The 13,767-nt window shown below is 40.9% G+C and overlaps 1 protein-coding gene across 8 annotated transcripts in view; it reads left to right on the top strand.

Moving 5' to 3' along the window:
* PHF21B (PHD finger protein 21B) overlaps positions 1 to 13,328 on the top strand; it is a 181,249-nt gene extending 167,921 nt beyond the window's left edge. For 7 of the 8 annotated variants that reach the window (XM_042050616.1, XM_042050615.1, XM_042050618.1 and 4 more), the window contains 6 exons: positions 1,540 to 1,594; positions 5,367 to 5,389; positions 6,694 to 6,852; positions 7,565 to 7,640; positions 8,760 to 8,863; positions 11,122 to 12,040. In XM_042050616.1, the coding sequence (XP_041906550.1) occupies positions 1,540 to 1,594; positions 5,367 to 5,389; positions 6,694 to 6,852; positions 7,565 to 7,640; positions 8,760 to 8,863; positions 11,122 to 11,346 (642 nt within the window). In that variant the 3' untranslated portion in view covers positions 11,347 to 12,040. Of the gene's footprint in view, positions 1 to 1,539; positions 1,595 to 5,366; positions 5,390 to 6,693; positions 6,853 to 7,564; positions 7,641 to 8,759; positions 8,864 to 11,121; positions 12,041 to 12,371 lie in introns of those variants that run through there. The other variant, XM_042050613.1, reaches the window with a different exon arrangement.
* The last annotated feature ends 439 nt before the right edge of the window (positions 13,329 to 13,767 follow it).

Raw genomic sequence — 13,767 nt, 5'->3', positions numbered from 1 at the left:
GCCAGACTGATGTTTGTGACAAACTCAGTTACTCTGGAGCAGAGGTGGAAGACAGGATGGCCTAGGTCTGCTGCACCCCTAGTTCATACTTCTCATCATATCTATTCTCAAAAGCATATGCTGAAATGAAGGATGGCATGGAGAAAGAAATGTCTGTGAAAGAGTCCTGTGGCTGATCAGCTGTGTCCTCATTAGGAGCTGTCATTAAGTACTGACCATGGGGAATGTCATTTAAGTAAAATGGAGGCAGATGGTTTTTCTCTGATCAATTAGCTGCTCAGACTGATTTGCTAATCAGTGAGTTGAGGTATTTGTGGCATTTCAGGCATTTTGGTGCACTTTAATTTAGTCTACTGAATGATCTTTAATTCATGATTGTTTAAATTGAAATTGCATATAAATTAGTCTTTTTATTTGCCAACACCCCTCAAAATGGCAGGAGCTCAGCATTTGTAGTGGTGATACTAACTTTGATTGCAAAAATGGGATCATGGTCTTATGTCTTCACTTGAATGGTGTGCTTTTTCTTTTCAAAGCTTTGTTCTTAAAAAAATGAGATACCGTTTTATTTTCCTACTCTCAGTAGCCTTTTTTTTTTTCGTAAGAAAGGGTTACATTTCGGGCTGGTTATTTTTTGAAGAAAGAAACATCTATTCAAAATTTATTAACAGCCTAGCAGGCACCCATCTATAAGAGAATAGTTTTCTCACCGCAGAATAAATTATTTATTAGCAAAACCCCTCTAATTTTCTTCCAAGCAGAATCTAACAACATCTAATGGAGGAAAATGGTGCTGTTTCCAATCCTGCTGAACAAGTATTGGATGGCTTACAGGAACAATTCAGGGTTGTCTAGACTATTAATGAAGCCTGGCTTGCTACTGACCGCAGCTTGTGCCATCAGACAAGGCTGGCCATGGGCTGTGTTAGATGAGTTAAATATCTCAGACAGATTTGTGGTGCTCTGTGTTTGTAAGTTTGGTTATCTCAGCAGATTGAAATCACTGCCAGCTCCTCAAGATCCTGCACATTCACTTCTGAAAGGCAAATATTTTGCTAAGGGCCTCACTCATTGCTTGCAAATGCAGTATGTTCCTCTGAACTGTAGGCAGGTGTCACAAAGGTAGCAACGTTTTTCCTGCAGGTGAGAAATCCATCACCATTTCTAGATATGTAAATAAAGATGTCATCTCACAGCAACAATTTTCCCTTATGGACACTTTTGGGCTTGGAGTTAGTTTTGCTGTAGCCTTGCTCTTACCAGCCCATGCAGCATATCCTGTAACCCCATCAATAAGATTTGCAATTTGTATTTCTCTCTTCTTAATAAAATCTAATGCACAATAAACCACTCTATGAAGAACTTGTTAGAAAGGTAAATCATGCAACTGTTTGTCTGTCTGTGTCAGTGGTCAGTCTAAGTAGCTTTTGGAGAGCTGGTTAAGTATGAGGGAAGCCCATGGAGATTGTTAATCTGAGATGTAAGAGACAACCAGAGCACTTTGCAATGACATGGGGGTTGGTTTCTTTTCCCTTGTAGCGGAAACGCCTTGCATCAAATTGTTTGAATAACCCCTTGTTCCTTTCAACGAGAGGTAAGTGTATTTTTAAATGGATATACTACTGTTCTAATGACATGTTAAAAATTTATTCGTAGGATTTCATATGAGTTACTGTTAGGATACCATAGGGCATTACTTTGTGCAATGTCCCTGCATTTTTTAGTATGAAGTGAAAATAGATTGTTTTCCTGCAAGAACAATGGAAAGATAAGGCTAAAGGTCACAATTGTGTAGAAACGGATCCAAAGCCTCTGCAATCAGTGGAAAATCTGATCTCTGGCACTTTAAGCACCATGCAGTGAGAGAACTTATGGAAGAGTGTTGCCAACCCCAAGTGCTTAAAAATATATATGGAAAAATAATTACTATTTTAGGCTTATCATTTGCCTCTTTCCACCAGCTTTAAGAAACTGCTCTCCATCCTCCAGTACTAGAAATTTCCCACACCTTTTGCTTCAATAACAAGTACTGAAAACCACAGTTTTTCTGATTCCAAGAGGTGGAGCCATAAATCTAGACCTGATGACCTTGAAGATGCCTTCCAGTCTTGTATTTATAAGAACTTCAAATCTAAAAAATTTAATAGTAAATGTCTTGAGAATTAACAAGTCAGAGGAGCTGTTTGGGGATGCTGATGATTAACTCATGGGAAGAAGTGCATTTCAGGAAAAAATGTGCAACACACAGAAGACAAAGAGTTGGGACATGTGAGATGAAACACAGAGAATGCTGAGTATAGTTTAATTCTCCAGACAAGGCCCAGGTAGTATTTTAGGGAAGAAAGTGAGAAGCTTGAGTTGTATTTCAGAAAAGAAAACAAAGCTAGTAAAGAAATTTGATTCTGTCCTTGTCCTTGTTTTGCCTTTATAACTTACTCTCTACTGAGGTTCATTAGAGGTAAGGGAAGACAGAACTTTTTCTAAGTTAAATATTATTTCAGTATTAGGAGCATTTACAGGGGTAATTATAACTGAGACATGGAGTTTTGACAGTTTTTCAGTATTTGCTTGATCTCGCTGTCAAGTGTCATATTTAGTGCTTGAGATTCACCATTCTGCCTCTGCCTTGACTTCCTGCACCACAGGAGCACTGACTGAAAAGCAGCAGTGCTTCTCTCTACCTTCAAAACTTCATGTGCCAGATGCAGACACTTGGCCTACTTACCATATGCCTCTAATGCGTTTGGTCTCAGAGGACAGGAGAGGTTATTACAGGAAACAGTTATGATAGCATGCCTCTTAGCAGGAGGCCAGGCTCATGTGAGCCCCAGTGGAAATAACATTATTCCTGGCTTAGTTTTATCTTCAAAATTAAATTTGTAATTTATTGTTTGTCTTATAATAGCACTTGTTTTTCCCATGTAAACACGTGAGAAACCAGGACAGAATGGCGTAACAATGCAGCAAGCTGTGCTGCCAGCCCCTTGGTGGGTTTAAGTTAGGGTCTGATATCCCAGACATTCCTTTTGTGACATGTTTCCCATTTTATTTGCAAGGAAGCAGGCAAGTGACAGAGTTCTACTGATTCAGCTGTCTCAGAGCTTCCTGGAAATCAGCAACCTCTCGCCTTAATCATTAATTCCTCTTTGAGTCCTCTATCTTTGCTTTTTCCAGGATACAGAACATGTGCTGGAGTTCTGCATATTCTAAGAATGTTAAGATGGACTTCTTTATAGCAGAATTCCCCACCTCAGCAAGGGTTTTTTTGGCACCAGCACTGTTTTGCTGGATGTTGTGCAAGCTCTGAGCTGAAGGCAGGTGCTGTCCCAGATTGTTTGGCTCTGCAGTGATGTAGTTCTCCAGCTTCAGTGCAGAGATGGCTACGCCTTCTCTTATAAAGTGCTTCTTTAAAAATATTGTCTTCAGTTTAATTTTTCAGCAAGTAGAAGAGGGAAGGGGACATGTTTAAAGAAGTTTAAAACTCTGTAGCAAAAGTGAGCTGAAAAGACAAATAAACAAACTAGAAAAAAATCCCCATGATGTCCAGGAAACAACTGTCATTTCTGGAAATACAGAAGAGGACAATTCTTGTAAATTTTGTTCAAAATGTCAATTAATCAGGATTCATTTATATGAAAATGTCTTATCTGAAATGAGGTCACATCTTCTGACATATATCATTTGTACAAAAGACTCATCAATTATGAAGCCTCTGTTTATTTGAGTAACATTTATATCCCCTGAGTAATCGTGATGTCATATAGTGGTGGATATTTGGGTGTGTATTTTTGGATATGAAGTAACATCTACAGATTTTTTAAGTGTGATTATTTCTAGAACTCATTGCCAAAGTATACTACGATTCTTGGGAAAACTAGAGAAATTTATGGAAGAAAAAAATCTGTCAAAGACTGTTAAATATAAAAATGAGTGTGCAAGCTCAGGGTTGGGGAAGCACATAAAATGCCAGCATGAGAAGGATGGTTCAGGAATAGAAAGGTTTACTCAGTTCTTGCCCTGTTCTTGCACTCTCTGCAGGAATGGCAGCACTGTGCACTGTTAGCAAAGATCACAGAGATTTACAGCCTGTGGTCCAGGTTAGGGAAAGCTGTTTCTTTATTCTCAAGTTCCTCTTCCTACATGTGTGTGAGGCCTACTCATGTGTACATCTTCACATGTATGCACACATCAGTGTGTAAAACCAACGGCAGGGGACTTCCAGGTGGGTCTGATATGAGGGATCACAATGGGACAGCTATATTCCCATTCTGATGAGAGGGAAATGAAGGAGGACAACAGGGAAATATCAGTTTGGTTGTCTCCACTTTAACCCAAAGAAAGGCCTGTCCATTAAGCATTTTTCACTGGGACAGTGTGCTCCAGCCCCTCGCAAGGACCCAAGGGAACAGCTGGAGCTGTGTCAGGGGAGGTTTAGACTGGATATCAAGAAAAGGCTCTTCCCCCAGATGGTGGTGGCGCACTGGACAGGCTCCCCAGGGAATGGTCACAGCCCCAAGGCTGCCACAGCTCCAGGAGATTTTGGACAACGTTCTCAGGCACAGGGTGGGATTGTTGAGGTGTCTGTGCAGGGCCAGGAGCTGGACTCCATGATCCTGATCGGTCCCTTCCAGCTTAGGATATTCTGTGATTCTATGAAATCAGCAGCAAAAATTACAACCAACTGTGCAGTTCCCATAAAGCTCTTAATGTTTTCTGGCTTTTTATTTTTGGACCAAAGTGTGTTGAATTCCACAATTTTTTTTTTTTTATGGAAGGCTTGGCCTGCTTTCCAGCAAGCTCTGTTGGTTCTTGTTCATATCAGGTTGTGAATACAATCACTACAGATTCATTCATCCAAAGGTCACTGGTGTTCTGGGCGGTAGCTGTTTGATGAGAAGGAGTTGATAATACCATCAGGCTCGCTCCCACAAGGAGCTGACCATTTTGTTCAGGAATCAGCTCAACATTTAAACCTGTGTTTAATGATTAGTCAGAGGCACCTATTTAATACTCCACATTATGTTCAGGGCCAGCCTTTTCAACACCCAGAACACTGAGGTCCTCTAGGAGGACTTTTTGACTACTGGCATGTGGAGAGGAGTTCTGCATGAAAATTTCTGAAAATTTCAAATACCATGACCTTTTAGCATCAGACCTTTGGACATGGGATTCTTGCAAATGTGCATTTTTAATTCTCAAATGCTAATGCTTGCTGTTACATTCTTTCCTGCCAGCATTAATTTTGGCAATGTCCTGATCTCCTATGCCACATCTTGACTAAAATTACTCCCATAGCTGAGAACTAGCAACCGCTGCAGCAATGTATTTTCCACTAATCTGTTTTCTGCCCTTCTTTTATATGCTAGCAAATGAGGATCCATTCTGGAAGGTATGTGTGGCAAAGTTTATGTATTAGCAAGTATCTTTCTCATCACTGTGTATTCAGTGCTTGCTTCTGATTATTGTAGTCACTCTCAAGGTACCTAATTGCAGTATTCTCTTTTCCCACTTAACTAAATCTTAGCGTCCCTAGGCTAGAATTTCAGAGATGAACTCTTGGGCTTTCACATCCAAGGCTTGAGTTTAGTCCCTTTGTTGATTCCACTGACTGAAAAATTACTAGTCCAGATTTGTGGGTTTAATGAAAATTTTATAAGAAAAATGAGTAACTATTCTAGTTTGTAAAGATTAAATCTCCTTACATTGAGGTTAAAATTAAGATCCTTTGAGCAGGTAGTCTAAAGAGTAACATTTTAGAGAGTGATTTTTTGACAGGACTAGTTCAGAATTCAAGATACAAGCCATGAAACTTTTTAATTACTACTCCTAAAAATGAAAATATTCTTTTGGAATTAAAAAACATATAAAATTACTATTCTCCTTCCTGGGAAACCAGCAGGAAATTTTTGATTTTTTATAATGATTCACAAGCCATGAGAGTTTCAAAATCATGTCTCCTTTATTAAAATGCATTTAATTATAAAAAGAGTAATTAATGTTGCCACCAGATTAGCATAGCAATCTACTACATGACATTGTAACTTTGTTGATGAGTCTTAGTTCATGTAATGAATTGCTTCAGACAAAGCACTAATCAGTCTTGTTGGAGAAAGGTTGTCAGCAAGCCTGAGCAGAGAACAATTAGTACCAGGGAGAAAGAGGCCAGAGGAGTTCGCAAAAGAGGGTACATAGCCTAAGGGTGTGCTCCAGCCTCCTGTTTCCCCAGCTACCCTTTGAGGCAATGGGCATGAAACATGGAACTGTGCTTTTTCCCCAGAACCCTTTTCTTGCTTGCTTCCTTCTGCTTAGGGCATGAAGGACAAGTGATCCCCACATTAACTCTGACTCAAGATAGAGCCATGCACGGGGATACATGTGTTGTAGTAACACACTGGCAAAGAAAAAAGTGAAATAATTCCTGTGTCACAAACTGGCTATATTAGTTGATTCTCTCCTGTGTTTCATTAGTTGGGTTTTATGTTTCTGTTTCAATTTATGGAACTTGCTTCTGGCTTTTTTGTTGTTCGTTGCTATCATACATCTATTATTTCTATCTTCTATGTCTGTCAGGGTCCTTTTGACAATTAGATTTCATGTTTGAAGGAGTCTGTCTGCTGCAGTAGAGGCTTTGAATGCTGTATAGAGAGACGTTCTCAATGGATTGACTTTACCCAGGGCATCCTTCTCTTGCAGAATGAGATTCACCACGATGAACACTGCACTGCTTGCAAGCATGGAGTTAACTTGCAGCCCTGTGGCACATGTCCTAGAGCATATCACCTCAACTGCTTGGACCCACCCCTCAAAACTGCCCCCAAAGGGGTCTGGGTCTGCCCAAAGTGCCAACAGAAGGTAAGCTAGATGGAGCATGGAATACCAAGAAGGGAAAATGGGAGACACCTCAAATTTGTGTACCCCTAAACTAATCTAACCTATGGTCATAGCTCAGTGGACTACATTAGATAAAGAAATACTGAGAGGGTTTTAGTGGAGTTAGCAGTATTTATTTCTGGTATTTTCATCATCCTAGAGTTAGAATATACACAGAGTGCTGTAGCTTGCCTAAAATTGCTAAGAATTGTCCTCTTAAAATGTCTCTTCAGTTCTTTCGGCTCCTTTCTTTACAGTAACACCACTAGCATGTAGCCAGACAAAGAATGTAAATCTTAGAGATGACAGAGGCAGTGTCAGAAGGAGACACTGTTCACCAGTGGATCTGAAAGGTGTGAGGAGAAAACTTCCTTTTCTTTAAATCATGTTTGTTACACACAACTGTCCATCACAGTTATGCTAATCTGTTAGCATAATCTGTTAGTTATATGCTAATCTTTCTAGTTGCAGTGAATAATGCTGATTGCACAAGCAAGAAAAAAATTACTAAAACACTAAGGTGTCACTAAAGTGTAGATTCTGTGCCACAGAGTTCCTTGTGCTTAGCCTTGAGATCACTTTTATGTTCTGAGACAAGGACGCAAGTTCTGGTCCTGCCGCACTGTAAGGCTGGAGCAAACATTAATGTGTGTTTTTTGGAATCCTAACCATTTATTGTTTCCTGGGCTTATAGGTGTTAAAGAAAGATGACAATGTGCCATGGACTGGAACTCTGGCTATTGTTCACTCCTATGTTACTCATAAAACAGGTAGGGGTTAACTCAGCCACTGACAAGGGATTCCCTGCTCATGATGGGCAATGTCATTTGAGTCCTTCTTAGCAGAAATATCAAGGTGATGTTATAATGATGCCAGGTCTGATGGTATAGGTCATAGGGCCGTAAGTGACTGGGGAGAGCAGACTTTTTCTCTCCCCTTCCCTTTGGTCTGCTCCTTTGCCATCTTCTTCCTGTAAGGAAGTTGGGAGTGATCTCTCAGGAACTTCATTCTCTGGAGGAAGCTGTCATCAAAGTGGTGCCTTCTCTGGAACAGGGCTGGAAACAAGATTTTGAGGCAGCATCATTGTTTGTGAGGCACAGTCAAGCTAAGCAGAGCCACGTAATCGGGTGTGTAGCACACTGCCAGACTAGTGTCTCAGACACCACAGCAATACCAGTTTCTAACTGTTTCAGTATTATTTGTATGGCAGCTACTAGGGTCATATGCTGTTTGACAGCTGTGCATTGAGCATTATTCTTTTTTGGTTCCCTGACGCACTCTTACAATAATGCTGTTTGGGGCATTAGATCATATTTGTAAGGAGCTTTACGGAGGTCTGGCACAGTTACAATTGTGCTTTTCTGCCAGAGTCACTATTGCCATTCATGCCCCAAGAGGGGCTGGCCTCTTCTAAATACCATTCACCTCTTTCTTGGAGACCTCCAGGATCACATGTGGTCTAAGGATGAATTTTAATTAATCCTAAAGGTGCACTGTAGCTTTTGGGTTGTCCTCCTGTGTGCTAACCGTTGACATAGACACATGCATAGAATCCCAGAAACATTTAGGTTGGAAAAGACCTCCAAGTTCATTGAGTCCAACCGGTAATTGATCCCACCTTGTCAACCAGCCCAGAGCACTGAGTACCATGTCCAGCCATTCCATGGACACCTCCAGGGATGAGGACTCCACCGCCTCCCTGGGCAGCCCCTTCCAATGCCCGACCACCCCTTTTGTGAAGAAATGCCTGCAAGCAGAAACTCCAGATTTCTGTGGCTGTACCTGCTGACAAAACTCACGATGCAAAATACCGGCTTCTGCTTTCTATCCTCAAGTGCACATTATGTCCTTTTCTTAACCTCTGCATCCTTAACCTTACTGTTCCACAGTCAAAGAAGAAGAGAAGCGAAAGTTGCTAAAGAGAAGCAGTGAGCTGAAGAGTGAGCATAGACAGTTAGAAGAAAAAGATCGACTTCTCAACAATGCAATGAAGGTAAGACACCTGACTGGGGACACAGTCTCCTGAAGAGATGTTTATAAAGAATTTAAGCCCCCCCAAAAATGGTATTTTATGGCTAGAAAATTATTCAAGCTCCCAAGCTATAGATTTTCAAGTATGAATGTGTTTCTCTCTGAGGAAGTACATGTGCATTTCCTTTATGCACAAAAGCAAGCCACTCTGGAGTGGCTTGAGGAGGAGAGATCACTTGAATTCCTGTGGCACACACACAAACAAAACTTCCCAAATAGCCATGGCTGTCTTCCTTGTAGTTGCATCCATAGCTCTGAGCTACCCAATGACTTCAAGGCACTTCCATCCTCTAGGTGAAAAGTTTAGTCACAAGTGTGTCCTCTGCTGGTAGCTGCTTGTCCATTAGTTCAAACCTCTTTATATTTATATAATATAATAAATATAATACTTTATATTAAGTAGAAATAACCATCTTTACTGAATGTTGTAACATCTCTCCATGACTGGAAATGGATTCACAAGTATTTTGTCTCTCCAAACTTACTTCAAAACTAGATGTTGTCTGTTGTCTGGAGGTGTCTCCCACACATATTGTGCCATTCTGGCTGAATGGGCTGAATTCAAAGCCATAATTCCTACCCTTCATGGCTGAAGGAACTGATTTGGGGCTACCTCCCTCCTAAGAGGTAGCTGTTAGTTTGCATGGCAGTCTCAATAAATATTTGACACTTCCTTACTGGAAAAATCAAAGTGGCAGCTGCAGGAGTAACTGGTCACTGCTTGTTTTACCACTCCAGTTATTCAGAGGAGGCATGTTAAAATATTTATCACATAAAACAGAGTGGAAGAAAAAGCAATAACTTATTAAAAGACATCACTCTGGGGAATATTCCCTGTAGATGTTTATAGCACTAATGGAACCACACGCATATGTAGTAGGTAGGAGAGTGCAATGGGCTGAGAAATTTGGAAAAAGAAAAGCTGTCAGCTATCAGGTGTGTGTCATGGCTATCAAAATCAGTAAAATTTCTACCTAAGCAGAATCAGGTTCGTTCAGTGGGCAACACTGTCTTATTTAAATGGTAATATCAACCAATGATTATATTTATTGGAAATGTATCCACTTGAAAGGAGAAAATAAATTAAAAGTGTCTCAGCACAGAGCAGTTTCATTCTGACATTTTAACAGAGATTTGTATGAAAAAGAACACTCTCATACACCTGACAGGTGCAATGGTAAAAATCTGAAATTTCATATCTCTAAGCCAACCTCTGAGCAGCTTCACACATTTGCTTTCCAAACAAGTTTATTTTCACGTGAGCATTTCCCAGTTCCCCAGGACTGGAGAATCCCCACCCCTGGGCAATCTGGACCATAGCCAAAGAGGAGCAATCTGCAGACAAGTAATTGGTTTGGTCAGAATCCTGGGCACACTGGGAGAAAGGAAACAGGTTTCAGATATTAGAGACCACTGTCCCCTTCCATCTCACAGACAGACTCAGGGTTTGGGTCTGTTCCTCACAGAAGAATGGGGCGCTGGATGCAGCAGTCTATGGTTGGGAAGGGAAAGGAGAATTACTGATTCTTCCTATCTCTTTTTGGAGAAATGGAAGATTTGGAATGCCTTTGTTTAGCTCCTGCTCTTGTGCCCATTTGCACAGAGGTTTGTACGGAACATTTCAAGTGATCACAGGGTGCAGTTTGGCTACCCCGAGGGACAAAAGCTTTCTTGTGACTGCTGTGGTGTAACAGTTGTGTCTTGAAGCAAAGTTATCTGCCAGAAAAATATTGGTATAATGTTCAGTGAGATTAATGGATCTTCACAGTTCCTATTCCCTGAAATGTGTGGCACATATGAAATGCATCCTGGCGAGGTTCACCCATCAAGCACTTATCAGGGTCCTTTGGTAAGAGTGAGAGACCTGAGGGGTGCCTTCTGTATTTTCAGTAATGCAGCTATTGCACTCCCATGCCAGGCATCTCTGTGGAGTGCAGAAGGCGCTCCTGCCAGGCTGTCTACAGGATGGAGTCGGAAATGTCCTCCAAGTGTGTTTCACCAGGGAAGAATGTTATTCCCTCAGACAGCTGCTGCAATGTGTGCAGTACTGGTGGTTACTCCATTTGTTAAGCTATGGTTTTGCTTTCCCCAAAGGAGAATATTCTTCATTTGAGCAGAATATGCACTCAAGGCACCAAAGGATGTCTGGAGAGATGTTTGACACCACTCTGGATGCATTCTCAGTCTTTCCTTCTCTCTCCCCTTCTCTTTATTTGACAGAAGTGCTTAGAGCTAAAAACCAGCCTGTTGGCCCAGCAGAAAGGGACTCAGTCATCACTGGAACGTCTCAAAACCCTCATTAGACTGATACAAAATGAGCAGATGATTCAGGTTACCATGACGACGACCACCACCACCTCCCTGCTATCCATCCCTTGGATCAAACCCTCCCCTGCCTCCGCTGCCATGCACAAAGCCTTGCAGCCATCACAGGGTAACAACTGACAGAGTCGGCTGTGCGAGGTCTAAGGAAGGGGGGACGAGAAACTTTATGCACGTGAGCATAGGAGAGATGAAACTGGAACCAAGACAAGAAGAAGCAATCTCAGTTTTGATACACTTAGAGACTTGCAGACCAGTCAGGCCAATTTGTAGGCCACTGTGGCAGCGGGTTCCCACAGAGCAGGTTGTGCTGCGGTTTTGTATTTGCCAAGACCTTCGGTGCTTATGACATTTTGTTTTGTTGTGTTGGCCTTAATGTATTTATGACTGAGGATGAACAGGAAAAGCATGGCCAATAGGAAGCGGGATAGCCTTTTGTGGTGGCAGACAGGCTTTCTGTTCTAAGCAGAAAGGGGTTAGTAAGGTATTAGAGAAGTAGTTGGGCTGAAAGCTATTTGTGTGTGGGGTATTCAGTGGGATAACCAGAAACTGAGCTACTTAGGACTTGACATGGATTGTTTTCAGAGGAACAAGTTTGGTCCCATTGATTCAGGTGACCTGGAACAGCATCACGGACACTCACAGAGCCTTGGAAACAAAAGATCATTTTTTTCCGTATTATTAGACTTGGGAATTGAAGATATTTAAATAAAGAAACTGTATGAAGTTAGCATTTCTAGTAAAATATTGAAGTATTTTCATGCTGATGCTTCTGTATATGCGTTCTGAATATTTAAAAAATACAACTGTAAAACTCCTTTTGCAGGTCCTTTTTACTTATTTTGCTATCAGTGTATTTTTCTCATGGAATTTTTTGTGCAAGGTTTAGCATAAACCATAACGGTGGATATCTTTGAAAGTTTGGGTTTCATTATTTAAAGAGATTATTTTGTGGTTTTCTTTCTTTTTTTTCATTTTGGATTCTTTTTTAAAGAAAAAAGCAAATAAATATTCTGGGGTTTGTTTCTTGTCAGTACAGATAATATGCCAAAAAGATAACTTTACATTTTTTGTACTGCATTTTTATTGTTAAAGGTATGTAACATGATTTAAAATTCTTTTTCTTTTTTTTTTTTTTTTCCTTGTAGAAATATCTGCTGAAACGGTACAGGAAAAAAACTGCCTCAAGGGGTTGTTTCTCAAACTGGAGACTCGAACTTAAGACTTCTGGGGGAGGGACAGGGCATGGAAAATTAAAAGGGTTTGGGGGGATTTTGTTTCTGGAAATTTGCTTCCTTTTTAACATTTTGTTGGATTTTAGCATATTTGGGAAGTGTTTAGCATTAGCCTGAGAAAATCCCAGTTCACCTGCTTGTTTCACTAGCTGGTCTTCCTGATTCTGCAAGGTCCTGCCTGGCCCCCAGGGCCCCTGGAAAAGTGGTGATGGACACCTCAGTTTTCTCAACTGACACTCCCCAGTGCCATTTTTCTGTCTTTTTAAGTTCCCCATCAATTAGCACAACAGGTACTTATGGAAAGCAACCAGAGCAGGACACAAGGCTAGTCTCTCATATCAGCATATCACATGGTGCCGAATAGCTTTTTTTGTTTTTAATTTAAAAAATAAACACATGAGGGACTGGCTGTTTCTGTTGCCGATCACTAGGCAGCACATAGTCCCTTCAACCATTTTCACAACTCCGGGAGAAACTGTGCAGTACTATACAAATCTATTTTAATACACAACACTTGATTGAACAAGATTTTTATATTCTTTTATTGATGAACAAAGTGAACTAAGTAAAACACAGTTGTTATACATTGGTTAATGTATGCTAATTAGTCATTCTGAGTGGCTTGCAATGTAAATGTTTTTAGGTTTAATGATTTTTTTTTCCTTCTCAGACAAATTTAAAAAAAAGGAAAAGTGTGGAAGGTTGAATATGTGAAGAATTTCTGAAGAACTGTCTTCAACTGTTAAAAGTAGTTATTTTGAAAAGGGGACTGTCCAGTGGATAGTGTGCATAGAAAAAAAAAGTGTTTGTCTTAAATATGCCAATGTAGTTATACTTCTTTATGATGCATTAAACTTGACTGACAATTTCCTGGCATTGTCATGGTGGTCACTGCTACCGAGGGCCACAGCATGGCCTGCCCAGGGCCCGTTGAGGGACCCCCTCCCTGGCCAGACTCTCTCCTCTCTCTGGGGCGGGGGGGGGGAGGGGGGAGGCAAGAGACTGCTGCAGATTTCTCCACCGTGTTCGATTTTCAAACTTAAGCTGCAAGAATGAATACAGTACTTTCTGCTTGCTTTCTACCAGGAAGGTGGCCTCTTCCTTGAGGCCACTGTATCTCCCAGGCAGAGGCACCCTGTCCAGTCCCTTGCTTAGCTTCCCACCTCTTGGAATAATTGCCAATCTGCCAGACCCCTGGGCTTTGCTTTCATACCTGCACTCTCAGGTGCTCTTCAAATGTGTGGTGACCCTATTTTGTAAAGTAATTTATAAATCACTTTATAACTAAAAAGAAAAAAGGAGAGACAGC

Source organism: Corvus kubaryi, unplaced genomic scaffold (genome assembly GCF_017639235.1).
Source record: "Corvus kubaryi isolate FWS band 111438036 unplaced genomic scaffold, C.kubaryi_AGA036_p1.0 74, whole genome shotgun sequence".
Classification (NCBI taxonomy): Eukaryota; Metazoa; Chordata; class Aves; order Passeriformes; family Corvidae; genus Corvus; species Corvus kubaryi.
This window is presented reverse-complemented; position numbering and strand designations above follow the sequence as displayed.